We start from the raw sequence: 26,201 nt of genomic DNA on the forward strand, positions 1-26,201 counted from the left end.
TTTTGTATAGTTCTGTTCTTTTTGTGGATGTATCACATTAATCAATCTTGCAACACATATTTAAAAGAGAAAAGTACAACTGTACTAACTTAAACATTTTACAACACAATGAAACAATGTATTGTGGGAGTGTAGTTTGAAGCATCTGTAAACTGAGTTGGTGATATCGCGAACGAGACTTCAATGACCAGAAACGTCCTCTTCTTTGCTGAAGCTGTTTGGCTTGTTCGTGAGAGTCGCCCTGAACTAGCAGATGTGAAAATTCCCTGATCTTTTAATGATCTGGATATATTTTGGTTAGTTGTTTGTAAATCAAAATTATTTTAAGATCGAATAATCTGCTCAGCGCGCTGTTTTTGTCCTCTCGTCAACCAGCACTGTCTTGTAATGTTTACTTATTTCGTGCTTCGGCGTGTCCTCTTGTGCGCTTGTGTAGCGGACTGATGTAGTGTCTAATGTTAGCTAAATTATTTACACACACAAATACATAGGTTGGCTAGCTTTATTCATACGATTTATTCACACAAAGCATGTCCATCGTGCACAATCGATGTAAATAATCGATGTGAATACTCCCAGGTAGTTACAGTCATAGTCGAGAACGAAGTGCGAGCAAGATCCTCGTTCATGATGGCGATGTTTCGCAGTTTTGTGTCGGCTACTCATCAGCTCAGGCAGCACCAACAAAACGGGGCAGCTGCGGCTGCCACTGGCGAGAGCCTCGAGAGCCAGTTCTCCTGTCCAATTTGCCTGGAGGTGTATCATAAACCTGTCACCATTGGAAGCTGTGCCCACACGTAAGCTGGCGGATTTGTGATCTCTTGCTTTTCAGACAAGTGTATCTCACTTACAAAACAACAACGTGCTATTGTGTGTGTGTTTGTGTGTGTATATATATATTCTCGAAATGTTTGTATTGGTTGTTGTCATTTATCAGTCCGCTGGTAGAGCTGACAAGCTCATTTCTGCTTGTCACTTAAAGTAAAGGTTTTGTTATAAAATGCTTATGATTCACAGCAAAAATGCCATACCTATGATAGAAAAAAACTGCATTAACACTGGGATAGGGATAATGTTTTCGTTTTTCCATGGATGCCAACTTGCCAAAGGGAATGCAAGGGAGCTCAGACAGTCGAACAAAGCGGGCTAGGTTCAGTGCTTCCCGAAACGCAGTATCGACGTGAAATACTAACTAGGCTATTAGCGGATTTGATGAGAAATGCTGGACAACAGCTTTGTAACAATAAAGACATAATAGCTACAGACAGAGGAAATGCGTGTCTAACGGCTAACTCAACACAAATTAGATTAGTTTAGGCAGCCGATAGTAGGCGCTAGATGGTGCCCATGATCGGCTGCCTAGGCTAAAATGAGATGTGTTGTCGAAAAGAGGAAGACCGTTTTGTATACTTTTAGCCAGCACTAGGATATGTGGAAACGGCAATATATGTTTGTTTTCCCACCACTGCGTTCCAACATAAGCTTCCCATAATGTCCTTGACTAGGCCTCGGGCACGTGGGTAATGTAACCTCAGTGTGGCACATGAGAGTTGCCTTGTGATCCGCGAGGTGCTGCCTCTGGAACACTGAGCGGAGCTTCTGCCTGCACCATTTTCTCACTGTGATCAATTCACATTTCACGTGTCCATGAAAAGTCTGCCGCTGTGAAGGGAAGCTCGCTGAATAGCGGTTGTAAAAGTTAGGTTGAGAACATGGCATTAATATGCCTCAATAAGAATAATTGTTAGAATCGTTTGGCCACACGTGTTTTTTTTAAAAGTAAGAACACATACCACAAGGTTGATTATTGGAAACCAAGAAGTCTGAAAGCTCTCCAGTTGTATAAGCCATTTGGAATTAGTTTTAAATAAGCTATTTCGAGGAGCCACCACCACTTATTGACCAATTATTGCCTTGTTTCCCTGAACTGAACATTAGTGAACATCTTTGTATGGCTGTAGCCTAAGTAACGCTACCTACATTTACATTACATTTAAGTCATTTAGCAGACGCTCTTATCCAGAGCGACTTACAAATTGGTGCATTCACCTTATGACATCCAGTGGAACAGTCACTTTACAATAGTGCATCTAAATCTTAAAGGGGGGGGGTGAGAGGGATTACTTATCCTATCCTAGGTATTCCTTAAAGAGGTGGGGTTTCAGGTGTCTCCGGAAGGTGGTGATTGACTGTGTTTTGTTTTTGTTGCCACCTGTGAATTGCATTACTAGCAGTTACACAGAAAGAAGTCTAGATGGAGTCTGTTCTAAAATCTTTTTTGGGGGGGGGGGGCAACTTGATGTCCATTCTTCTGCAGTCATCACTGAAGATTACTGGCGTTTTGAAAACAGTCTCCTTCTATTCTTCCTTTTTGACACCTGTGTGTCTACAGGAATTAATATGTATGGTTGACTTGAAGCTGACTGCATTGTCACTCGCCAAACCAACCGTTCCTCCTTTCCTTTTTTAGGATTTGATTTGTGTGACAATGGGAGCTTTAATATGGCTGCTCATTTAAAGACTGGGCTCTGAGGTGTGTCTGAATCACATCTTTTTTGTCTGTGTTGTAGGAAGTGGTGTCATGTGGGTCTGGTGGGTGGATTGAGTAGTCTGCTCAATGTGTTGTTTGCTGTGTGGCTGTCTGTTGGCCTGTCCCACCAGCAGTACTGAGTTTGCTGAGGAAAAGCTGTCAGAGCAGCTTTTCTCTCTGTCGTTTGCCTGCTCCCTTCTAGAGTCATACAGCTTTTCTCTGTGTCGTTTGCCTGCTCCCTTCTAGTGTCATACAGCTTTTCTCTCTGTCGTTTGCCTGCTCCCTTCTAGTGTCATACAGCTTTTCTCTCTGTCGTTTGCCTGCTCCCTTCTAGTGTCATACAGCATTTCTGTCTGTCGTTTGCCTGCTCCCTTCTAGTGTCATACAGCTTTTCTCTGTGTCGTTTGCCTGCTCCCTTCTAGTGTCATACAGCTTTTCTCTGTGTCGTTTGCCTGCTCCCTTCTAGTGTCATACAGCTTTTCTCTGTGTCGTTTGCCTGCTCCCTTCTAGTGTCATACAGCTTTTCTCTGTGTCGTTTGCCTGCTCCCTTCTAGTGTCATACAGCTTTTCTCTGTGTTGTTTGCCTGCTCCCTTCTAGTGTCATACAGCTTTTCTCTCTGTCGTTTGCCTGCTCCCTTCTAGTCTCATACAGCTTTTCCGTGGCTCACTTCTATCTGACATGCATGTAGGCTCGTCCGATCTCTCTGAGATTGGCTCGGTGGATGTCAACATCTCACATCGCACACACCATTGCTGAGGTTAACACTTACACAATCCTCTTCCTCATCAGGAGTTATTGTCCAAGCAGATATCAACACCCATGAAAGTGTGTAGAAAACATGACATTGTGTATTATGGGCTAATACTGTATGTTATTATATTTTGTGTTAAACGTTAATTCAACTAGGAGTGGTCATGTCGTTGACTCAGATATGACCAATGTCTCTCTTAAGTACAAAAAAACCGTTCTCTGCTCTGTATCCATACAGCATTGTGCCAGTGAGGGGCTTATAACTCTCATTTGGGGACATATGCATACAGTCAGTCTAATTATAGAAATAACCACAGGGAGAATGAATGTATTTTCTATTAAACCTCATTATTGAGGTCAGTGGTTCTGGTTGAACCCAGAACTGAAGGTCCTGTCTGTGCCATTATCCTGACAACACTTGAAGCACGAAATGTACATGGATGTAATCCAGTGGGAGAAGAAAGAGCTGGGGGTGATGGAATTACACACTGTTGTCATGATTGCACTACCAGTACCACACACGCAGAGCTGAGTAGAAAAGTACACATGCACGCACAGTCCTGGTGCTGCTCGTTGTCATGGTGATGCTAAAGGCCTACTCACGGCATAATAATGGCTGGAATGGAGTCAATGGAATGGAATCAAGCACATGAAACCAGGTGTTTGATACCATTCCATTGACTCAATTCCAGCCTTTTTTATGAGCCGTCCTCCCCTCAGCAGCCTCCATTGACTCACAGGTATGTATCCATGTGGACTACTCATTTTTAGCCATTGATCTTGGCATGAGATGACTTTTTCACATGTCCGTATTATCTTGCCCTGGACAAAACAGAAACTGCGGTCTATTCAGCATTCTAGACAATATGATTTAAGATAGGAACCGGATATCAGTTTGTATATTCCAAATCCCTCCCCCAAAAGGGCCGCTCCACAATCCCAACGTTATCTCACTCAAACTCTCCAGAGCATGCACTTTAGAATTCATTGCAAACCCCAATCTGTTAACCTCAGAGGCCAGACCTAATCCTTATCCCACTCAGTGGTACAGTCTCCATCTGGCTGTTTCAACCCCTTACCCCAATCTTCTCTTAAACATAGGCAAAAGCTTCAATGGAGAAATGGGTGTGTCTCATACATTGTGCAAAAGCATAACCCAGTCCAGTAACACACCTGCTCAAAGCATTTACCCAAGCTTCATCCCTCGTCTACTCTTCTCATTTCTGTATCTCTCTCCCTCCCTCCCTCTCTTCCTCACGTGGTATTGTTAGTGGGCTGAACCCGAGGCAGACTTGGCAGCCTGACTCCTACCCATCCCCTACCTCCCTCGTCTTGGGTGATTTGAGGAAGTTTGCTCATTGAGTGAGACAGAGGGAGGAGAGGAGCAAAACGGGCGCTTTTGTTCCCCCAAGGTTGTTCTGCGTTCTTATCTTCTCACATTCAGCTATGTAGCGTGCCGGCGTACCTTTCTGTGTCTCTCGTGCCATCCTCTCTCTCCACTGCTCTAGCCGAGCTGCTGCTGGGGAGATTGAACAAAGGTCTCAAATGAGAGCCTCGTACTGCTCCCTCAGGCCATGGAGGAGACCACTCACTCTAGTGACTCACTATATTCTACCTCCAACACTACTGTATGCACGCATTGCTTAAGCATGGAGTCTCTCTCGCACACAGCCACGTACACACAGACTCATGCACCTGCTTTGCCTCCTGTGGCATTGGCATGGAGCCCACTGTCACACAGTGGGTTTTAAGTCTGTTTCCTCTGGAAAGCCATATTGGCCAATCAGCTCCCCACTCTGCTAAATGGGTGTGTGGGAAAGGGCAAGATCCTGTGTAACTATTGTAGCTACAACAACAAAACAGTAGACTACTAAAGAGTGTTGCCAAGCACGATTGGCATTGCAACCTGGCAGAAAACTGTTCATGCACTTTGTGTTGTTGCATCAGGATACCTTTAGCAGAACCTTCCCGTGTGGGTGGGTTGTAACCTGAAAGGCTATCTTTCATTTAGTTCTCTCAGTACAGTGTCAGCATTGAGGGGTTTGCTTTGCCTCTCATGCAGACAGTAATTTGCAGAAACAGTCCTTTAATGTCCTCAGATCAATTTTGGTTCTTTTACAAAGAGCGGGTGGCTATTTTTAAGCCATTACTGAGTACTGAGACTGTTGTTCTTGGCTTCCTCTCTGTGAAAAATGTGTTTGTTTCACAACCTAGCCCACTGCTGGTTTTTCATTCCTAGTGCTCACACTATGCTGAACATTGCACTACAGTCTACTAGGCTATATTGTAAGATCCATGGGAGCGATTCTCTTGCACATGGAATGGGACGGCCACAAGCCTGTTGAAACAAAATAACTCGCAGAGGCACATGTGAGACGCTCAGCTTTTCCCTCTACGCTGAGATGCAGTGACTTTGGTGTGACGGTGCGTTCAGAGGATGTCCAGCTGAGAGAACCTTGAGGTGTGTCACGTGAAAACAAACTGTCCTCGCCCCCACCCCCTCTAACAGTGGTGTGTCACGTAAGCCATGTGTAACGTAAGCCATGTGTAACGTAAGCCATGTGTAACGTAAGCCATGTGTAACGTGGGCGCTGGGAGTCGGATAGCAAGTTCAGGGAGTGAATCATTGAATAAATCAATTAAACGTATTACAAAACACGAACAACGCACAGACCGGAAACTGAAACCGAAACGCTTGGGGGGAAGGAACCAAAGGGAGTGACGTATGTAGGGAAGGTAATCAGGGAGGTGATGGAGTCCAGGTGAGTCTGATGACGCGCTAGTGTGCGTAACGATAGTGACAGGTATGCGCCATAACAAGCAGCCTGGTGACCTAGAGGCCAGAGAGGCAGTATATGTGTTTCAATGTAAAGGCAGGGGATGTGTAAGCAAGGGGTTGACTGGGATGGGCAGTAGTCTCCTTTGATACTGCAAGAGATCATACAGGCTAGCTCTATAGATTTACTCATTTCTGATGCTGGTTTTCTGTGATGTCATGCCTTTAATTCTGTCCAGTGACGTTACAGTGACAAGCCCATCTGACGGCGTGTGAGAAGAGCCTCATTTCAGCTGAGAACGAAGCTTCTGAAAGTCACATGTAAAGATGTTCTGGCATGTCAAAAATGCTGAATGTGTGAAATACCCTCGCAAACCCATACCCTCTCTGCTCTATTAAATCCAATTTGTTTATTTATTTATTAATTTTTTTATTTCACCTTTATTTAACCAGGTAGGCCAGTTGAGAACAAGTTCTCATTTACAACTGCGACCTGGCCAAGATAAAGCATAGCAGTGTGAACAGACAACACAGAGTTACACATGGAGTAAACAATAAACAAGTCAATAACACAGTAGGAAAAAATAGTCTATATACATTGTGTGCAAAAGGCATGAGGAGGCAGGAGAATAATTACAATTTAGCAGATTAACACTGGAGTGATAAATGATCAGATGGACATGTGCAGGTAGAGATACTGGTGTGCAAAAGAGCAGAAAAGTAAATAAATAAAAACAGTATGGGGATGAGGTAGGTGAAAATGGGTGGGCTATTTACCAATAGACTATGTACAGCTGCAGCGATCGGTTAGCTGCTCAGATAGCAGATGTTTAAAGTTGGTGAGGGAGATAAAAGTTTCCAACTTCAGCGATTTTTGCAATTCGTTCCAGTCACAGGCAGCAGAGAACTGGAAGGAAAGGCGGCCAAAGGAGGTGTTGGCTTTAGGGATGATCAGTGAGATACACCTGCTGGAGCGCGTGCTACGGGTGGGTGTTGCCATCGTGACCAGTGAACTGAGATAAGGCGGCGCTTTACCTAGCATGGACTTGTAGATGACCTGGAGCCAGTGGGTCTGGCGACGAATATGTAGCGAGGACCAGCCGACTAGAGCATACAGGTCGGTTTAAGGAGGAAGCCTGTGTCCTATTCCAATACTGTGTGTCTGTTCAGGGGGGAAACAACCACGAGTTCCTACTGTTCCTCTATGCTCTGCAGTGTCTACTTTCCTGTAGTTCTGAGAAGTAGATTGAACTGAGCTGAGGTGCAGATGGCAAGGAGCCGACCCTGGGGCTTCTGTGTTCTAGTAGCACCTGGCTTCATTTGCTCTCATTAGTCTACCTCTGCAGCTCCTGAATTGGCAGCAAGTCTTTCCACGAAGGCTTCCTCTCCCTTCTCTGCACAGGAAATATGGTCAGCTCGCCTCATTCCTTCAGGGAGGGAGGTGGAGAGGGGAGATCAAACATTCACAGTTGTGGAGCTTCTCTCCTTATAACACCATAGGTCATCATATAAACCATATGCATCATCAGCAAGTCGTCCCGGTATTCTTGGGCCAGGTGTGTGCTGCGCTGTGGTGGCAGACGATGCCATAGTCCTTCTCCCCATTATAGCTGGAGAGGGACAATCCATCTATGTGTAAAAAGAAAATAGTGCTCTTTGGTGACTCTCTTTGACTCCTGGAGGAATAGGCCGTTCCTCACCTCCCTTAGGTAGCCTAATAATCACATTCCGGTGTAATATTCTAAATAGTAGCCAACTGCTTATCTTTTATCTATTGGCGAGAATGGAATGTAAATACTCAGGAAGCATATATTGGGCATGGCCAAAATGTGTACAACTAGGCAGTACAGGACAGTATTTCAACAACACCATTTTCACTCTTGAGTGTTTGTCACTCCCATGTCACCACACACTTAATATATGCCATTTAGCAGACGCTTTTATCCCACACAGTCCATACATTTACGTATGGGTGGTCCCGGGGATCGAACCCCTGCTACAAGCGCCATGCTCTACCAACTGAGCTACAGAAGGACCACAACCCTTTCTTTAGCCCCTGCTCAGTTAGACACAAGACGTGCAAACGCGTGTGAGTGAGCCTGCAGGTGGTGGCGTCCTGCTGTCCGAGTGTTAAGTACCGTGGAAGTGATTTAAGTGTCTAAAAGGAGGGTGCTAAATCATCTTTAAGTGATGAGAGACGATGCTAGAAGATCACCTTTGAGGTGTCTTTCACTCCAGAGTTGGGCTACAGTAGGTCTGGATACTTACTTTGAAAGACTGCTGCTGCTGGGGTGCTTGGGACAGATCTGTATTTCACTGATATGGAGATACGTTTCCCCTCAGACTTTTTATGTGGAGGAGTTGTTCTCTGCAGGAGAGGAAGATGAGCATTTTGAAGGGGCTCGTGTTGCTCGCTGCGTGCTCTGCAGACCGCTGTAGTTCGACGCTGTCGTAGCTCTGTCAGTCCTGTACTCTGTCTTTACTTCTGTCTGTCTGTCCGTTTGACAGACCCGAAAGGACGGTGCTTCAGCACTGTGGGCTCTTAGTATTCATCAGTGCTGTTTGAATATGTGTGCTTTGTTCAGTGCTGCTCCTCTCAAGTTGGCCTCTAGTCTCTGAGACGGTATAAACCCGAGACGGTCCTTCATCACTGTCCAGACAGAGAGCTTATCACTACATCTCAGCTGATCAAACGGGTCCCCAAACGATCTCTTTTTTTTTGCGCTTTGCAAAAAAGTTTGAATCCCTTCCTCCCACCTATGTGTTTTGTGGATCTATTAATATGTGTTTGGAAAAGTTTTCTGAACTGTCTGGGAACGTGAATAGGTATGAGGACAGACGGCAAACTTGATTTGTTTTATCTAACCTGATAGGCGCCACACTTTGCAAAATAGACACAGGCTCGCACTTCGGACAACACCTCACCGAGCAACTGACTCCGACATGCGGGTCAGAAAGCAATGTGCTTCCAGTGACATTTATGCTAGCCGAGCCTCACACACACACACACACACACACGTTATGTTGTTGGATCCTAGTGTCAGTATTGGAGCAATAATTTGGCCAACGTCTTTCATGATGCTATTGGTTTATTTAGGTAGCAGAAAAGGACGGACAAACGACTTGTACTGCTCCGATATTGTTCTGCAGTTCTATAGCCTAGGCTAGCTGAGTATACCTTTTTGAATACGACGCAATGATAGATAGCCCCAGAGAATATTATTACCAGCCTCTACACTCGTGTATAATTTCTCAAAGAAATGTCTTTCCAAGTATTGCGGGCTCTCTTGAGAATAGGTCTAGGCGTACTCACTAGGCCTAATTATTAGCATATTTGAATGTTAATGTAGGCACACAGGCTGGGCTTAGTCCAAATCTCAGCTCTACAGCGTTGTTTGGTGGATGGGAACAAACCGAGCTTGTGGATATTTGAACGTGTTTTGACTAAAAGATTGGCTGTGTTTTTGGGGTTTTCTATGTGACTGGGAAGTAGGAAGTGACTCCAGAGGAGGTCACATGGGTCATGTAGCTGGTTGAATATGGATGGAGTGAAGTGAGAGATGTTTAGCTAATAAAACTAAGCCCATGCTAATGTGAAAACTAACACAGTGCCATTACTTTAATAGACATCCCCTGACGCTATGTAACACTCCACTGTGTTGTTAAGAGTTTATTAGCCACTTGATTAGCCTGCCTGAGGGCAGATTGCATGGCTTCTTCCACAAGCGGTGAGTTCTAGTCACCAGATGAAAGAGAAGAACAGTGGTAGACCCACAAAGTTAGAACCAAGACTGGTTGTGGCTATATGCAGGGAGATTTGACTCCTGGCTCCTTACATATCTGACCCCTCAGTTCTTTGCTCTTCACGCCCCTCAGGGGTGCGTGCTCAGTCCCCTCCTGTACTCCCTGTTCACTCATGACTGCAAGACCAGGCACGGCTCTGGATAAGAGCGTCTGCTAAATGACTTAAATGTAAATGTAAATGACTCCAAGACCAGGCACGACTCCAACAGCATCGTTTAATTAGCAGATGACACAACAGTGGTAGGCCTGATCACCGACAACAACGAGACAGCCTATAGGGAGGAGGTCGGAGACCTGGCCGTGTGGTGCCAGGACAACCACCTCCCCCTCAACGTGATCAAATCAAAGAAGAGGATTGTGGACTACAGGAAAAAAGAGGACCGAGTACGCCATCATTCTCATCGACGGGGCTGCAGTGGTGCAGGTTGAGAGCTTCAAGTTCCTTGGTATCCATATCACCAACAAACTAACATGGTCCAAACACACCAAGACAGTCGTGAAGAGGGCACGACAAAACCTATTCCCCCTCAGGAGACTGAAAAGATTTGGCATGGGTCCTCAGATCCTCAAAAGGATCCACAGCTGCACCATCAAGAGCATCAAGCATCAATAACTGGTTGCTTAACTGCCTGGTATGGCAACTGCCTGGCCTCTGACCGCAAGGCACTACAGAGGGTAGTGTGTACGGCCCAGAACATCACTGGGGTCAAGCTTCCTGCCATCCAGGACCTCTTTACCAGGCGATGTCAGTGAAAGGCCTTAGAAATTGTCAAAGATTCCAGCCACCCTAATCATAGACTGTTCTCTCTGCTACCGCACGGCAAGCGGTACCGGAGCGCCAAGTCTAGTTCCAAGAGGCCTCTAAACAGCTTCTACCCCCCCCAAGCCATAAGACTCCTGAACATCAAATGGCTACCCAGACTATTTGCAGTGCCCCCCCCCCCCCCACCCACCCATCTCTCACCCCCTCTTTACACCACTGCTACTCTCTATTGTCATCTATGCATAGTCACTTTAATAAGTCTACCTACATGTACACAATACCTCAACCAAACAGTGCCCCAGCACATTGACTCTTTATCGGTACCCCCCTGTATGTAGTCTCGCTATTGTTATTTCACTGCTGCTCTTTAATTACTTGTTACTTTTATCTCTTTATTATTATCTGTATTTTTTTTAAAACTGCATGGTTGGTTAGTGGCTCGAAAGTAAGCATTTCACTGTAAGGTCTACTATACTACACCTGTTGTATTCGGAGCATTTGTTTTGCTTTTAATAATATTCTTCTCCTCTCTCTGAATGATGAGACGTTTCATGGTCAATTAGAGCTCTGTGTGGGCAGTATTGTCTCAGTATCTGTGGCTGTGCAGGCCAGGCCTCTGGGGGCATAATGGAAACATCTACCCTCCCTCTCAATGCGTGGAGATCCTCCAAGAACTCCAGGTAACGATTGGGCTGTGCTGTGGATGCTGTTAGGATGAGCTGATGGAGTCTGTCCCTCCCCAATAGCCTCCTCTCCTCCCTCACCATCGCGCCTCGGTCTCTGCTTGGCAGCTGCTCTCCTGCTCTCTACTATATAGCTGGTTTGAAGGGGTTATTTTCGAGCTTCGAGGAAATGGTTAGTGGTATGTTTTCTCTTTCCACACCTGGCTTTTCTCTGTAGTCAGACTTTTTTTTAAGTAAAACATTTGATCAACAAGATTTGTTGTTTTTAATGGGGTAAAGAGTTGCTGAAAGTGCTTTCAAAACAACAAATGAAGTAGCAGGTGTACCGATCTGGGGTGCTAGTAGCCACTCTTAAACTGCTACCTACAGTGAGAGGAAATACAGACTGGGTCAGGTTCAGAGTACACGTTGAAATCAGTCAAGTTCAAAGGGCACCATTTTTGTCCTCTGAAAACGAAGTCTTTCCCTACCCTACCCGCTTGCCTTCAGGCCGACAGGGCCATAAAGCATCCGGCTGCGCCGTAAAAATCTGCAATGATTCAGTACTCTGCCAGTATAAACTCCTGGCTCATTTGTCAGGGGAGGTTTCACGGCCAGCCCAGGACCAGCTCTCTGGGCCCTCTGTTTACTGACGGTGCCCTACCTGGCAGTGCTGACTGCTGACTCATGGCATCGTGGGAGATGACTGCCCATCACTCAGCCTGTTTGCATGCCACCACAGGGGCATTTCTCGGCCCCACCGTGACCCAGCGGTGCCCACATTGCTCAGAGTCGCCAGAGGAGATGATGATGGGTTGAATGCTGGGTCTGTCTGACTGTGAGTGATGCTGCCCCAGCAAATAGACACACCACTGCTCCATTGGCACTGAATGAGACTGACTGGAGTTCACCGTGTGGGCAAACCATGAGAAGAGGTTCATAGAATGTTATTTAAGCACACAAACACATCTCATTGAGATAACACACATTTTTCCGGGACACTCGCTCCGACTAAACGCTCTGATTCACTTTGTGTTTAGACTTTACATATCATTCGACTCATGTCCTGATTGTCAGTCTCTTTCTCTGAGTATAGATTATATTATTTGGTTCCAGTGCAACGACTGACTGTGTCTGTCTGTGTGTGTGTGTGTGTGTGTGTGTGTGTGTGTGTGTGTGTGTGTGTGTGTGTGTGTGTGTGTGTAGGTTCTGTGGGGAGTGTCTGCAGCCTTGTCTCCAGGTCACCTCTCCCCTCTGCCCTCTGTGCCGTATGCCTTTTGACCCAAAGAAGGTGGACAAGTCCTCCAGTGTGGAGAAACAGCTGTCCAACTACAAGGCCCCCTGTCGGGGCTGCAGTAAGAAGGTGAACTACACTACTATGGCCTCCCACTCTGTCCAACACACATACTGTACAGACGCACACTTGATGATACACAATACACTCACAAAATTTCTCCCTGCCCATTTATTCACTTAATAGCATGTCTTGCGCTCTCTCTCCCTCCTGTTCCTCTACCTCTCTGTCTCTCCCCTCCTGTTCCTCTACCCCTCTGTCTCGCTCTCCCTCCTGTTCCTCTACCCCTTTGTCTCGCTCTCCCTCCTGTTCCTCTACCCCCTCTGTCTCGGTCTCCCTCCTGTTCCTCTACCCCTTTGTCTCGCTCTCCCTCCTGTTCCTCTACCCCTTTGTCTCGCTCTCCCTCCTGTTCCTCTACCCCTTTGTCTCGCTCTCCCTCCTGTTCCTCTACCCCTCTGTCTCGCTCTCCCTCCTGTTCCTCTACCCCCTCTGTCTCGCTCTCCCTCCTGTTTCTCTACCTCTCTGTCTCGCTCTCCCTCCTGTTCCTCTACCCCTCTGTCTCGCTCTCCCTCCTATACCTCTACCCTTCTCTCTCTCTCCTGTCCCTCTACCCCTCTGTCTCGCTCTCCCTCCTGTTCCTCTACCTCTGTCTTGCTCTCCTATTCCTTATCTCCCTCCTGTCCTCCCCCTCCCTCTCTCGCTCTCCTCCTCTCTCCACTGGCGGCCTCCAGGTGTCTCTGGTCAAAATGAGGTCACACATCTCCTCTTGCGCTAAGGTCCAGGAGCAGATGGCCAACTGCCCAAAGTTTGTGCCTGTGGTCCCCACTTCACAGCCCATTCCCAGGTAATCTCTCTGAGGGGCCCTCAGTCGCTCCTGGAAGCCACGTCAGACACTGTGTGACATGGGACGTCAGGGTCCATTTGGACAGACTGAACAGATTTGAGTCAATATTTCTGTCCTAGCATTGATCTGCAGAACCACACTCCCAGTACATTTTAGCCCAGCGGTATGAATGTGTGTCTTTTATGAGTCATGCTCTCCTGTGGTGTTCCTGGCTCTCTGGGTTGTTGTGAAAACTTTTGATGTTCAGGGACTCGGGAGATGTGTTTTTCTACTGACACATGAACACTTCTCCCTTAAGAACACACAGACACAAACACCCCCAGACACAAACACCCCCAGACACAAACACCCCCAGACACAAACACCCCCAGACACAAACACCCCCAGACACAAACACCCCCAGACACAAACACCCCCAGACACAAACACCCCCAGACACAAACACCCCCAGACACAAACACCCCCAGACACAAACACCCCCAGACACAAACACCCCCAGACACAAACACCCCCAGACACAAACACCCCCAGACACAAATGCCTACTGACAAATACCAGTACCGGTATAGGCATCCTTTGATTTTCACAGAGCAGCAGGGCACCAATGCCCATCTACACTCTTCCAAGTGTGCGTGCGTGTCTGTGCGTTTGTAAGCAGATGTACTCTGCCTTTGATGACGTACAGAGAGAGAGGGTGGGTCAACTGCAGCTAATTAGCTCTACAAAGAGAGATCTGTTAATTCCCTCCCTTTCAGTGTGTTCTGTTTTTACGTCACATCACACCTCACTCTGTCTGTCTGTCCATCTGTCTAGACTCGAGGGTATGTCTGTCAGGGGGTCTTTCTGTCTAGAGGGTCTGTGAACAACTCGGCCAGAGGTCCCACTCCCAACATGTACTAGAAGCACTGAGTTACTAGGAAGAGTCTGAGGAAGAGTACTCTGATCAGATTCTGTGACTTCCATAGTGACCACCTGGAACACACCGGTGAACACAGAACAGCATATCTTGTGTCTTTTCTCGGTTTTCAAGGTTGTTGTTTTTACCACATTCCAAAACACAATTTAATTGGGCGACGTTGCCAGCACCACCAAAGGCAGAGTCTCGTCTAGTCGAAGGCCCAGGAAACACAGTGGACCATCTGCTGGTGTCGTCTACTTGTCAGAATGTCATCATTCTGATTCAACTGTCTTTTTTTCTTTTGCCCAAGGCTGAAGTTATGTTTGGTTGGTATATTTTATGGAGTTTTTCTGAGGACATTGCTGTTCTATTAAGTCTACAGTACAGAGTGCACCTTTATCGGCAAGTCAAACAGACATTTCCCTTTAGCCAGTAGACTGTCTTACCTGAGAGACCTGTTAACACTATGTCTGATGGGACTCTGATGGGCTGATCCTGGTCAGCTGTGGAGGGTAGTGTGTGAATTGGCCTTGTTGTCTTGCTGTGGTGCTGATGGAGCAGTGAGTTAATGGACACATTGTTAAGGACCCTGTCCTACGGCTGTGTGGGTCAGCTAGCGTCACTGCAGCACATTGCTCTCTGACCCTCATGTCCACACAGACCAGCTGTCCTTCCTGGTGTGTTGCTGGACATGATTGGCATCCTGCTAGTGTCTGGAAACTGGGCCTCAGACTTTGGGGTTATATTCACACAGACAACAACACACCATCAGTGTGTGTCTGGCAACGTTTGTGTGTGACGCGTACCCATGTTGTATCCATTATGGCTCCTACTAAACGTGTGTTTTCTCCCTGCCTGCAGCAATGTTCCAAACCGCTCCACCTTTTCATGCCCGTTCTGTGGAGCCCGCAATCTGGATCAACAGGAGCTGGTCAAACACTGTATGGAGAACCACCGCAATGATCCCAACAAAGTGGTCAGTCTGCTATGTTATACCCTGAACTAGGTACACTGTCCTAGTCTGAACTAGGTACACTGTCCTAGTCTGAACTAGGTACACTGTCCTAGTCTGAACTAGGTACACTGTCCTAGTCTGAACTAGGTACACTGTCCTAGTCTGAACTAGGTACACTGTCCTAGTCTGAACTAGGTACACTGTCCTAGTCTGAACTAGGTACACTGTCCTAGTCTGAACTAGGTACACTGTCCTAGTCTGAACTAGGTACACTGTCCTAGTCTGAACTACACTGTCCTAGTCTGAACTAGGTACACTGTCCTAGTCTGAACTAGGTACACTGTCCTAGTCTGAACTAGGTACACTGTCCTAGTCTGAACTAGGTACACTGTCCTAGTCTGAACTAGGTACACTGTCCTAGTCTGAACTAGGTACACTGTCCTAGTCTGAACTAGGTACACTGTCCTAGTCTGAACTAGGTACACTGTCCTAGTCTGAACTAGGTACACTGTCCTAGTCTGAACTAGGTACACTGTCCTAGTCTGAACTAGGTACACTGTCCTAGTCTGAACTAGGTACACTGTCCTAGTCTGAACTAGGTACACTGTCCTAGTCTGAACTAGGTACACTGTCCTAGTCTGAACTAGGTACACTGTCCTAGTCTGAACTAGGTACACTGTCCTAGTCTGAACTAGGTACACTGTCCTAGTCTGAACTAGGTACACTGTCCTAGTCTGAACTAGGTACACTGTCCTAGTCTGAACTAGGTACACTGTCCTAGTCTGAACTAGGTACACTGTCCTAGTCTGAACTAGGTACACTGTCCTAGTCTGAACTAGGTACACTGTCCTAGTCTGAACTAGGTACACTGTCCTAGTCTGAACTAGGTACACTGTCCTAGTCTGAACTAGGTACACTGTCCTAGTCTGAACTAGGTACACTGTCCTAGTCTGAACTAGGTACACTGTCCTAGTCTGAACTAGGTACACTGTCCTAGTCTGAACTAGGTACACTGTCCTAGTCTGAACTAGGTACACTGTCCTAGTCTGAACTAGGTACACTGTCCTAGTCTGAACTAGGTACACTGTCCTAGTCTGAACTAGGTACACTGTCCTAGTCTGAACTAGGTACACTGTCCTAGTCTGAACTAGGTACACTGTCCTAGTCTGAACTAGGTACACTGTCCTAGTCTGAACTAGGTACACTGTCCTAGTCTGAACTAGGTACACTGTCCTAGTCTGAACTAGGCACACTGTCCTAGTCTGAACTAGGCACACTGTCCTAGTCTGAACTAGGCACACTGTCCTAGTCTGAACTAGGCACACTGTCCTAGTCTGAACTAGGCACACTGTCCTAGTCTGAACTAGGCACACTGTCCTAGTCTGAACTAGGCACACTGTCCTAGTCTGAACTAGGCACACTGTCCTAGTCTGAACTAGGCACACTGTCCTAGTCTGAACTAGGCACACTGTCCTAGTCTGAACTAGGCACACTGTCCTAGTCTGAACTAGGCACACTGTCCTAGTCTGAACTAGGCACACTGTCCTAGTCTGAACTAGGCACACTGTCCTAGTCTGAACTAGGCACACTGTCCTAGTCTGAACTAGGCACACTGTCCTAGTCTGAACTAGGCACACTGTCCTAGTCTGAACTAGGCACACTGTCCTAGTCTGAACTAGGCACACTGTCCTAGTCTGAACTAGGCACACTGTCCTAGTCTGAACTAGGCACACTGTCCTAGTCTGAACTAGGCACACTGTCCTAGTCTGAACTAGGCACACTGTCCTAGTCTGAACTAGGTACACTGTCCTAGTCTGAACTAGGTACACTGTCCTAGTCTGAACTAGGTACACTGTCCTAGTCTGAACTAGGTACACTGTCCCAGTCTGAACTAGGTACACTGTCCCAGTCTGAACTAGGTACACTGTCCCAGTCTGAACTAGGTACACTGTCCCAGTCTGAACTAGGTACACTGTCCCAGTCTGAACTAGGTACACTGTCCCAGTCTGAACTAGGTACACTGTCCCAGTCTGAACTAGGTACACTGTCCCAGTCTGAACTAGGTACACTGTCCCAGTCTGAACTAGGTACACTGTCCCAGTCTGAACTAGGTACACTGTCCCAGTCTGAACTAGGTACACTGTCCCAGTCTGAACTAGGTACACTGTCCCAGTCTGAACTAGGTACACTGTCCCAGTCTGAACTAGGTACACTGTCCCAGTCTGAACTAGGTACACTGTCCCAGTCTGAACTAGGTACACTGTCCCAGTCTGAACTAGGTACACTGTCCCAGTCTGAACTAGGTACACTGTCCCAGTCTGAACTAGGTACACTGTCCCAGTCTGAACTAGGTACACTGTCCCAGTCTGAACTAGGTACACTGTCCCAGTCTGAACTAGGTACACTGTCCCAGTCTGAACTAGGTACACTGTCCCAGTCTGAACTAGGTACACTGTCCCAGTCTGAACTAGGTACACTGTCCCAGTCTGAACTAGGTACACTGTCCCAGTCTGAACTAGGTACACTGTCCCAGTCTGAACTAGGTACACTGTCCCAGTCTGAACTAGGTACACTGTCCCAGTCTGAACTAGGTACACTGTCCCAGTCTGAACTAGGTACACTGTCCCAGTCTGAACTAGGTACACTGTCCCAGTCTGAACTAGGTACACTGTCCCAGTCTGAACTAGGTACACTGTCCCAGTCTGAACTAGGTACACTGTCCCAGTCTGAACTAGGTACACTGTCCCAGTCTGAACTAGGTACACTGTCCCAGTCTGAACTAGGTACACTGTCCCAGTCTGAACTAGGTACACTGTCCCAGTCTGAACTAGGTACACTGTCCCAGTCTGAACTAGGTACACTGTCCCAGTCTGAACTAGGTACACTGTCCCAGTCTGAACTAGGTACACTGTCCCAGTCTGAACTAGGTACACTGTCCCAGTCTGAACTAGGTACACTGTCCCAGTCTGAACTAGGTACACTGTCCCAGTCTGAACTAGGTACACTGTCCCAGTCTGAACTAGGTACACTGTCCCAGTCTGAACTAGGTACACTGTCCCAGTCTGAACTAGGTACACTGTCCCAGTCTGAACTAGGTACACTGTCCCAGTCTGAACTAGGTACACTGTCCCAGTCTGAACTAGGTACACTGTCCCAGTCTGAATTTACTCAAGCATTTATGTGCTGATATGAAGTGTTATGCAACGTTGACGTCACTGCATGAGAGTATATCTTTAACCAACAGAGATTCTACTGCATTCTGATTTGATGTACTGGTGAGGTAATGGCAGAGTTGTTGGTGTGTCTCCAGGTGTGTCCTGTATGTTCAGCCATGCCTTGGGGGGACCCCAGCTACAAGAGCTCCAACTTCCTCCAGCACCTCCTTCACCGGCACAAGTTCTCCTACGACACGTTTGTGGTGAGGATAAGGGTTGGGGTCTGGGCTCTGTGTCGTCTGTTCTTTACATAGGACTAGAGCTGTTCTGTTGACTGTAATATCCTAGTACTGTCACTGTAATATCCTAGTACTGTCACTGTAATATCCTAGTACTGTTTCTGTAATATCCTAGTACTGTCGCTAATATCCTACTACTGTCGCTGTAGTATCCTAGTACTCTCGCTGTAGTATCCTAGTACTCTCGCTGTAATATCCTAGTGCTGTCGCTGTAATATCCTAGTGCTGTCGCTGTAGTATCCTAGTACTGTTGCTGTAATATCCTAGTACTGTTGCTGTAATATCCTAGTACTGTCGCTGTAATATCCTAGTACTCTCGCTGTAATATCCTAGTGCTGTCGCTGTAATATCCTAGTACTGTCGCTGTAATATCCTAGTGCTGTCGCTGTAGTATCCTAGTACTGTCGCTGTAATATCCTAGTACTGTCGCTGTAATATCCTAGTACTGTCGCTGTAGTATCCTAGTACTCTCGCTGTAATATCCTAGTACTGTCGCTGTAATATCCTAGTGCTGTCGCTGTAATATCCTAGTGCTGTCGCTGTAGTATCCTAGTACTGTCGCTGTAATATCCTAGTACTGTCGCTGTAATATCCTAGTGCTGTCGCTGTAATATCCTAGTGCTGTCGCTGTAATATCCTAGTACTGTCGCTGTAATATCCTAGTACTGTCGCTGTAGTATCCTAGTACTGTCGCTGTAGTATCCTAGTACTGTCGCTGTAATATCCTAGTACTGTCGCTGTAGTATCCTAGTACTGTCGCTGTAATATCCTAGTACTGTCGCTGTAGTATCCTAGTACTGTCGCTGTAGTATCCTAGTACTGTCGCTGTAGTATCCTAGTACTGTCGCTGTAGTATCCTAGTACTGTCGCTGTAATATCCTAGTACTGTCGCTGTAATATACTAGTACTGTCGCTGTAATATACTAGTACTGTCGCTGTAATATACTAGTACTGTCGCTGTAATATACTAGTACTGTCGCTGTAGTATACTAGTACTGTCGCTGTAATATACTAGTACTGTCGCTGTAGTATACTAGTACTGTCGCTGTAGTATCCTAGTACTGTCGCTGTAGTATCCTAGTACTGTCGCTGTAGTATCCTAGTACTGTCGCTGTAATATACTAGTACTGTCGCTGTAATATACTAGTACTGTCGCTGTAGTATACTAGTACTGTCGCTGTAGTATACTAGTACTGTCGCTGTAGTATCCTAGTACTGTCGCTGTAGTATCCTAGTACTGTCGCTGTAGTATCCTAGTACTGTCGCTGTAGTATCCTAGTACTGTCGCTGTAGTATCCTAGTACTGTCGCTGTAGTATCCTAGTACTGTCGCTGTAGTATCCTAGTACTGTCGCTGTAGTATCCTAGTACTGTCGCTGTAGTATCCTAGTACTGTCGCTGTAATATCCTAGTACTGTCGCTGTAGTATCCTAGTACTGTCGCTGTAGTATCCTAGTACTGTCGCTGTAGTATCCTAGTACTGTCGCTGTAGTATCCTAGTACTGTCGCTGTAATATCCTAGTACTGTCGCTGTAATATCCTAGTACTGTCGCTGTAATATCCTAGTACTGTCGCTGTAATATCCTAGTACTGTAACATGAATGCACTGCATATCTCAAAGAATCTTTATTTATTTGGTGTCAGGCATTATTTACTCAGTGGGTGACTGTGTGACTTTGTGTTTGCAGGACTACAGCATTGACGAGGAGTCATCACTGCAGGCAGCCATGGCCCTGTCCTGTCAAATCAAATGTTAAAGTGAGTGACCGTCTGACTCTGTCTTTGCAGGACTACAGTATCGATGAAGAGGCGGCACTACAGGCAGCCCTGGCTCTCTCCATGGCAGAGAACTGAGAGTCATCCGAGTCCCCCATTCTGCTGTCTGGAGACGCACTTTCTTCCTGACACCCCACTAGCTCTCTTTCTTTCTCTGGATCCACCCCATATCCAGCCCCCTCCACTGTCTCCTCACAGGGAGAGTTTGGAAGGACTTGGCCTCGACTCCCACTCTGGGAGAGCTACAGAGGGCTTATCTCCTAACCCTGTCCCTCTATCTGGCCCTTCATCCACTCTGCTCACCTGCTTAACCCGTCAATGCCCATGACCATTACATCATATCCTCTCAGCCAGCAGCAGCCTCCTCACTTCCTGTATACTGGGGAGGAAGGAAGCTTGGCCTCCCAATAAATGTTGCAATTCAAAACCACTGCAATGCAAAACAATGAGTGCAGCATGGACATTGTTGTTATTCTGCAGAAAGTATGAAGGTTCCCAAAAGTAATGATTTAAGGTATTTTCTTTTACTCTTTATTTTTCACTGTTCAAATTAAATGTTTTCAAACTCCAGGAAAAAGCCATCATGACACACGTTCTGGTCAAAGTACCACAGATTAGTTCTGTTGAAGTTTATTCTCAAGTGCATCATTTGATGGCTTTTTGATTAAGAGGGACTACTGTTGAATAGCTTGACCTCATTCTCAGTGTGATAATCTTACCACTAGGTGACAGTCTAGACATGACTAGTTAAACACAGAGAGTGAGGTCATTCTCAGTGTGATAATCTTACCACTAGGTGACAGTCTAGACATGACTAGTTAAACACAGAGTGAGGTCATTCTCAGTGTGATAATCTTACCACTAGGTGACAGTCTAGACATGACCAGTTAAACACAGAGAGTGAGGTCATTCTTACATCCCCATCACGACAACAACACACTAACATTTGCAACGCGAACCAAAACAATCTATCAAACTATCCCCTTTTGTATTCAGAGTTCTTGTGAATACTTGCACTTGTCACATTTTTCTACATAATTGAACAATAGATTGTTCTCATTTCATAGATCATAATCATAATTATAGTACTGCATTTATTCTTCATACTGCTGTTACTCTACTGATATTTTTATGAAGCACCAGACAAGATCAAATATATTTTTGGAAAATGTTTCCGTTTTAAATGGTGTACTAATCATAAGAAACATGTTTATTGGCGATGTGTTTGTTGTTTTACCACCTTGTTAAAAGTACCCATTGGTACTGTACTGCTGGCATCAAACAGTTGCTTGCAGGATTTTAGGGCCTATGTGTAATACACTGTCTCGAACACAAGAGGGCACCCCAGTCTCAAAATAGACCGGGCACAAGTCAATAGTAATTCAAGTCAGTGTTACTCCGTCAGTTTATACCCATGCACAGTATTCTGTTTGGTTTAGTGCCCACTAGGAGAAGTTCAAGAAGTGAAATATTATGACGTGAGTATTGTTGGATAAGTTTATCCTTGTGGTGGAATTGGTTGCTGCAACATAAGTGTCCTGTTTTATGTTATTTATTGTCTTGAACACCAATGTTGGTCTGATTTTAGTCAAATGCAAATGTAAAAGTGTACATTGCTACTCTACAGAATCAGTGCAATATTCCTCGGCCATTTACCTTCCAGGATCCACACTGCTCCTGTCTCAGTGGGGTCTCCCCAAAACCTGTTGGTCAGAGCTGTGAAAATCTGTTTGAATATACCATACACATTCCAGGCCTGTTAAAATCATTATGTTCCAATGGTTTGTTAAAGACATCCACTTTCTGATAGCACAGTAATTATTAAAGTTGGATTTAAACAAAACTGTGCAGAACAGCTGCATATTCAATCATATGATAAAAATGTCTTTAAAGACACTTTGCTTCAAAGGGATACAATTATAAAAGTATGTTGCCCCAAAGTAGATGTTTAAATTATAAGCCATGTTTGAGTGGTAGTGCGCCCGTTGAGCTAGCATTGATCTGTGGAGGTTTAATGATGTTTTGGTTCACACTGATGGATGCCTTATAGGAAACTGGTTAGATTGTATCGCGCGCAATGGAGGAAGATATTATGTATTGTGATTATTTGGTACTAGACTGACTAGTAGAAATATAATGGTCTGTCCATTTGTGTTTTCCCTTGTTTCCGAGGAGAACTGTACATATGGTAGAGAATGCAACATTTAGGTTTAGGTCCCTGTGGTAACTACGAATGAGAATGTATTCGTTTTTTCATACGTTATATATTTTCCACAGGAATGCATTGAAATATTGCACTTTATTTTTTTTTTTAATATTTCGAATTATTATTATTTATTTTTTAAAATTTCCCAATATGTACATTTCATGATGGATGATAATGTAAGTTGTGGCTGTTTTTGTGTAAGAGCAGAGGGAATGTTAAGTATTATCTCAGTCATAACATGGTGATGTTTTGGGATGGTACAGACAATTTGTCTGTCGTTAATATTCTATAGATGGGTATATATTGCAAAACCAACTGAGAAAACCATCCCAGATGTACAAAAGTGTGTGGCAAACAAAATTTGACTCTCAGCTTAGTCAAAGCGTCCCTGGAGAAAATGCATCCTCATTTGATAGACATCGACATGTTATATTTTCGGTGTTTAAATGTATTGTACTGGTTGGTGGCACAGTATTGACAGCTGTAGCCATTAGAGAGAAACTGTCATCACCATGAGAAGTCCTGAGTTTCTTCTGGGGCAGCAAGGAATTGTTACCAATCTTTAATTTAATAATTTACTCAACCTTTTTTACTACCTAATGATGCTCTTTTTTAAAAATGTTTTTAAGGTAAATGGTATTGTATGTTTAGATCAGCGTTCATGTGCACAGCTGTAGCCTAATGTAGATTTTGTATGGAGTATATCTGAAATGTATACTTTTCACTCTTTGTGTACTGTTGCATCCATGCATAATGCCACTGTACTGTGCATCATCATCCCAGATGTCCTGCTTGTGGTCAGAACCTTCCCAACCTCTGTCAAATAAACTCAATGTTGCAGGTCACACACTGATAAGACCACCTGCAACAAAGACATACACCAAAAACAGGAACAGGGAAAAAAAGGAAACTATTTTGTATGAAATTTGTTAGGTCATTTTTGTCAAGAGGTCCTTACTGACACTGTCTGTTCTGAACTTGGTAAGGCCGACAGGAAATAGACTTCCATAAAGACTGGTATCGCAGCAATCAGAGAAGACAGAGCCTGTGTCTCTGACTGTGTCCCCCAGGACTTGGCTGCCCTGGGAGTGTCATGTAATGTCACTGAGTCTAGACACAGGCTGATGTTGTCCTCCCCAGGGGGGTCTGAGGTACAGTCACTTGAACCAGGAAGTTTCCTTCAGGCCCACTGTACCCTAGAGACCCACCATGGGGCTTTGGCCCTACTGTCAGGGCCTGTGTGTGTTAAATGTGATTTATGCATTCTTGAAAAAATAGTAATAACAATGGTTGATTGTTAGCATCATCATGTGGATATTTAAGTTATAACACTGTTTGAACTTCAATATATTGTATTTGTAGCAGATTTTTTTTTCCCGCCTCAATAAAAACACTGACCCATCCCACTCTCATTTTTTTCCTTTCCTGATATGTTGTCGCTCTATTCTTTTTCATTTGATACCCCCACCACTTCCTTCACCTTGAAAGGGCAACGTATTAACTGCATGGGGTACAGCGCATAATTACTGGTAGTGAATAGAGGCCTGACAATCTCCTTTAGTGGGGGCCTTTTTCAACAGGAGAATGGGAGACCCCGAGCTCACTGTGGACCCAAGGGGCCTGTAAACAACCACTGGTTGCCAGGGAGATGCCTGTCTTTGGAGGTGCTCTAAATGGAAGGCGACAGGGACCTTCTGTGACAACACTGCAGCACCGAGGTGACGGAAGACAGAGGGCAAGCATGCAGGCCCTCCAAACCGGTGTGGTGTCTGGAGACGGGCGGCATCTGAAGCACAACTGCTCTCACAGTCAGACCTTTACTCTGTGGTGCGGCCTGGACTGGTGTCACAACTGTAAACGCTTCACCCAACAATCATTTCTCTCTTTTGCTTGTGATTAGCCCCTTGGCCCTATTAATAATGAGAATGTGATTGTCTACCTTTCTACATGGGACAAGCTGGGTGCCAGGTGAATGGATATGGGATTGTCCAGCTGTTAAGTTTTGGCATTTGAGGTGTTGCTGTAGTCTGGGATAGTCTTTCAGAGGACACAAGGGTCCTACACATTAGTTACTCATGGTGAAGTGGTCCAATTAACCACAGTGTAAACAGAGCAGAGGGCATCCCCTGTGACCTGGGCCACACTGGAGGATGTTTTGATTGAGCTGTGGTTTGGTGGCGTTTGTTGTGTTATGCTAATATAACTGAGGCTTGGTTATAAAGACCTTTCAAACTCCACACACACTATTCAGACTGGTTGAAAACGTTCTCCTCATGACCCGTTGTCATCTCTAAGATCCTCTGTTTGTGTTTCCCCTCTGCAGGTTTTAAAGGTGACTGGTGTCATAGTGTGTGAAAACAGTCTTGAAAAAACACTTCACTCACCCGAAGAGAAAGAAATGACAAGTGACGCAACATAGACCTTCCTTATAATGAAGAAATAAAGTGTTGACGTTTTCGTATAATCAACCAAATAATTTAATATCAAAATAATATGTTATACAAATAATGACTTTATCATCTTGCTATTTGTCATTAAATATGGGATTATTAATCTTGAGTGCATCAACCAAAGTAATCTTCCACCCTTGAGTGACCACCATTGTAGTCCAGCGCTCCCCTGTCCCCAAAACACCTGGCCCTTGAGCCCCCTTCCCTCCCTATCCATCCCCATACTGGGGCATGGGAACCAGGCATGGGCCAGCCACTGATGAGGTGCAGGCCTCTGCCGTTATATCAGAGAGAACGTGTGCTACTGAATGGCAGCACACACATACAGGCAAAGAGACTAAATGGAGAAGATAGTGAGGGATCATGCAGAAATACCCTTCTGTCTGTTGAGGTTTCATATGAAACAATGTCGTTGAACAGAGCTGCATTTGATTATCATCAAAAGTGCACACACATATTCATAATCTCTACCAATCATACCTTATTTCAGATCATTGATCATTCATGATCATTTGTTTTCAAGCTCCATTTAAAAAATGTTTTTATTGATGAGTACAATGTTTTGTAAGTACAATATAATTAGCATGGCAAGCCAACATTTTTGGAACATGGACCTTTCCTGTTGGCTGGTCATTAATCAAATGTTGAAAATGATATAGCTGTTTCACAGTTACAATCGCTATGCACTCTGAAGATGGACTCCTTTGAATAATGGGACAACTTGAACTTTGGGGTTAAAGGTCAGGGCATGGAAAGGGAATGTTGTGAGCAAGCAGGCCTAGGACAAAAATAATCTCAGATATCAGTTTTGAAAATAGGGCGGGGGAGTTGGCTGATTTCAACGGGCCCCTAAATGTTACCAACCTGCACCTGTTCAGGCCTGCAGGGCTTTTTTCCCACAACAAGTGAACAGATATAACTACCCTCTGAGTCGCCCCATCCCCAGTCCACAGCAGCATAGTGGCAGGGTTTTGGTATCAAGTGCAACACATAGCATTCATACGCAGTGTGTCAAGGAGCTACAGGAGCAAGATATATT

The 26,201-nt window shown here is 45.4% G+C and overlaps 1 protein-coding gene across 3 annotated transcripts; it reads left to right on the forward strand.

The window, feature by feature from the left end:
* Window positions 1–35: 35 nt before the first annotated feature.
* Window positions 36–24,118, forward strand: LOC124033840 (E3 ubiquitin-protein ligase RNF166). Of its 3 annotated transcripts, XR_006838462.1 has the most exons (7): window positions 193–797; window positions 12,493–12,649; window positions 13,312–13,424; window positions 15,184–15,298; window positions 18,588–18,695; window positions 20,419–21,271; window positions 21,341–24,118. XR_006838462.1 is itself a non-coding variant. In XM_046346207.1 (6 exons), exons 1-6 carry the CDS (start codon window positions 628–630, stop codon window positions 20,582–20,584), a joined length of 729 nt encoding a protein of 242 aa, XP_046202163.1. In that variant the 5' UTR covers window positions 36–627; the 3' UTR covers window positions 20,585–24,118. The 3 variants fall into 3 exon arrangements, 2 of the variants coding, with proteins under 2 accessions (XP_046202163.1, XP_046202162.1); XM_046346207.1 differs by having other exon boundaries at window positions 36–797; window positions 20,519–24,118; XM_046346206.1 differs by having other exon boundaries at window positions 20,419–24,118.
* The last annotated feature ends 2,083 nt before the right edge of the window (window positions 24,119–26,201 follow it).

The sequence above is a fragment of the Oncorhynchus gorbuscha genome, linkage group LG04 (genome assembly GCF_021184085.1).
Source record: "Oncorhynchus gorbuscha isolate QuinsamMale2020 ecotype Even-year linkage group LG04, OgorEven_v1.0, whole genome shotgun sequence".
In the NCBI taxonomy this organism is placed as follows: Eukaryota; Metazoa; Chordata; class Actinopteri; order Salmoniformes; family Salmonidae; genus Oncorhynchus; species Oncorhynchus gorbuscha.

What these genes read in the sequence shown, in the direction of transcription:
- LOC124033840 (XM_046346206.1), top strand. Translation starts at nt 628, where the DNA reads ATGATGGCGATGTTTCGCAGTTTTGTGTCGGCTACTCATCAGCTCAGG. An exon ending in GCAATGATCCCAACAAAGTG is followed by an intron (nt 15,299 to 18,587) that starts GTCAGTCTGCTA and finishes GTGTGTCTCCAG; the next exon opens with GTGTGTCCTGTATGTTCAGC. An exon ending in TCTCCTACGACACGTTTGTG is followed by an intron (nt 18,696 to 20,418) that starts GTGAGGATAAGG and finishes TTGTGTTTGCAG; the next exon opens with GACTACAGCATTGACGAGGA.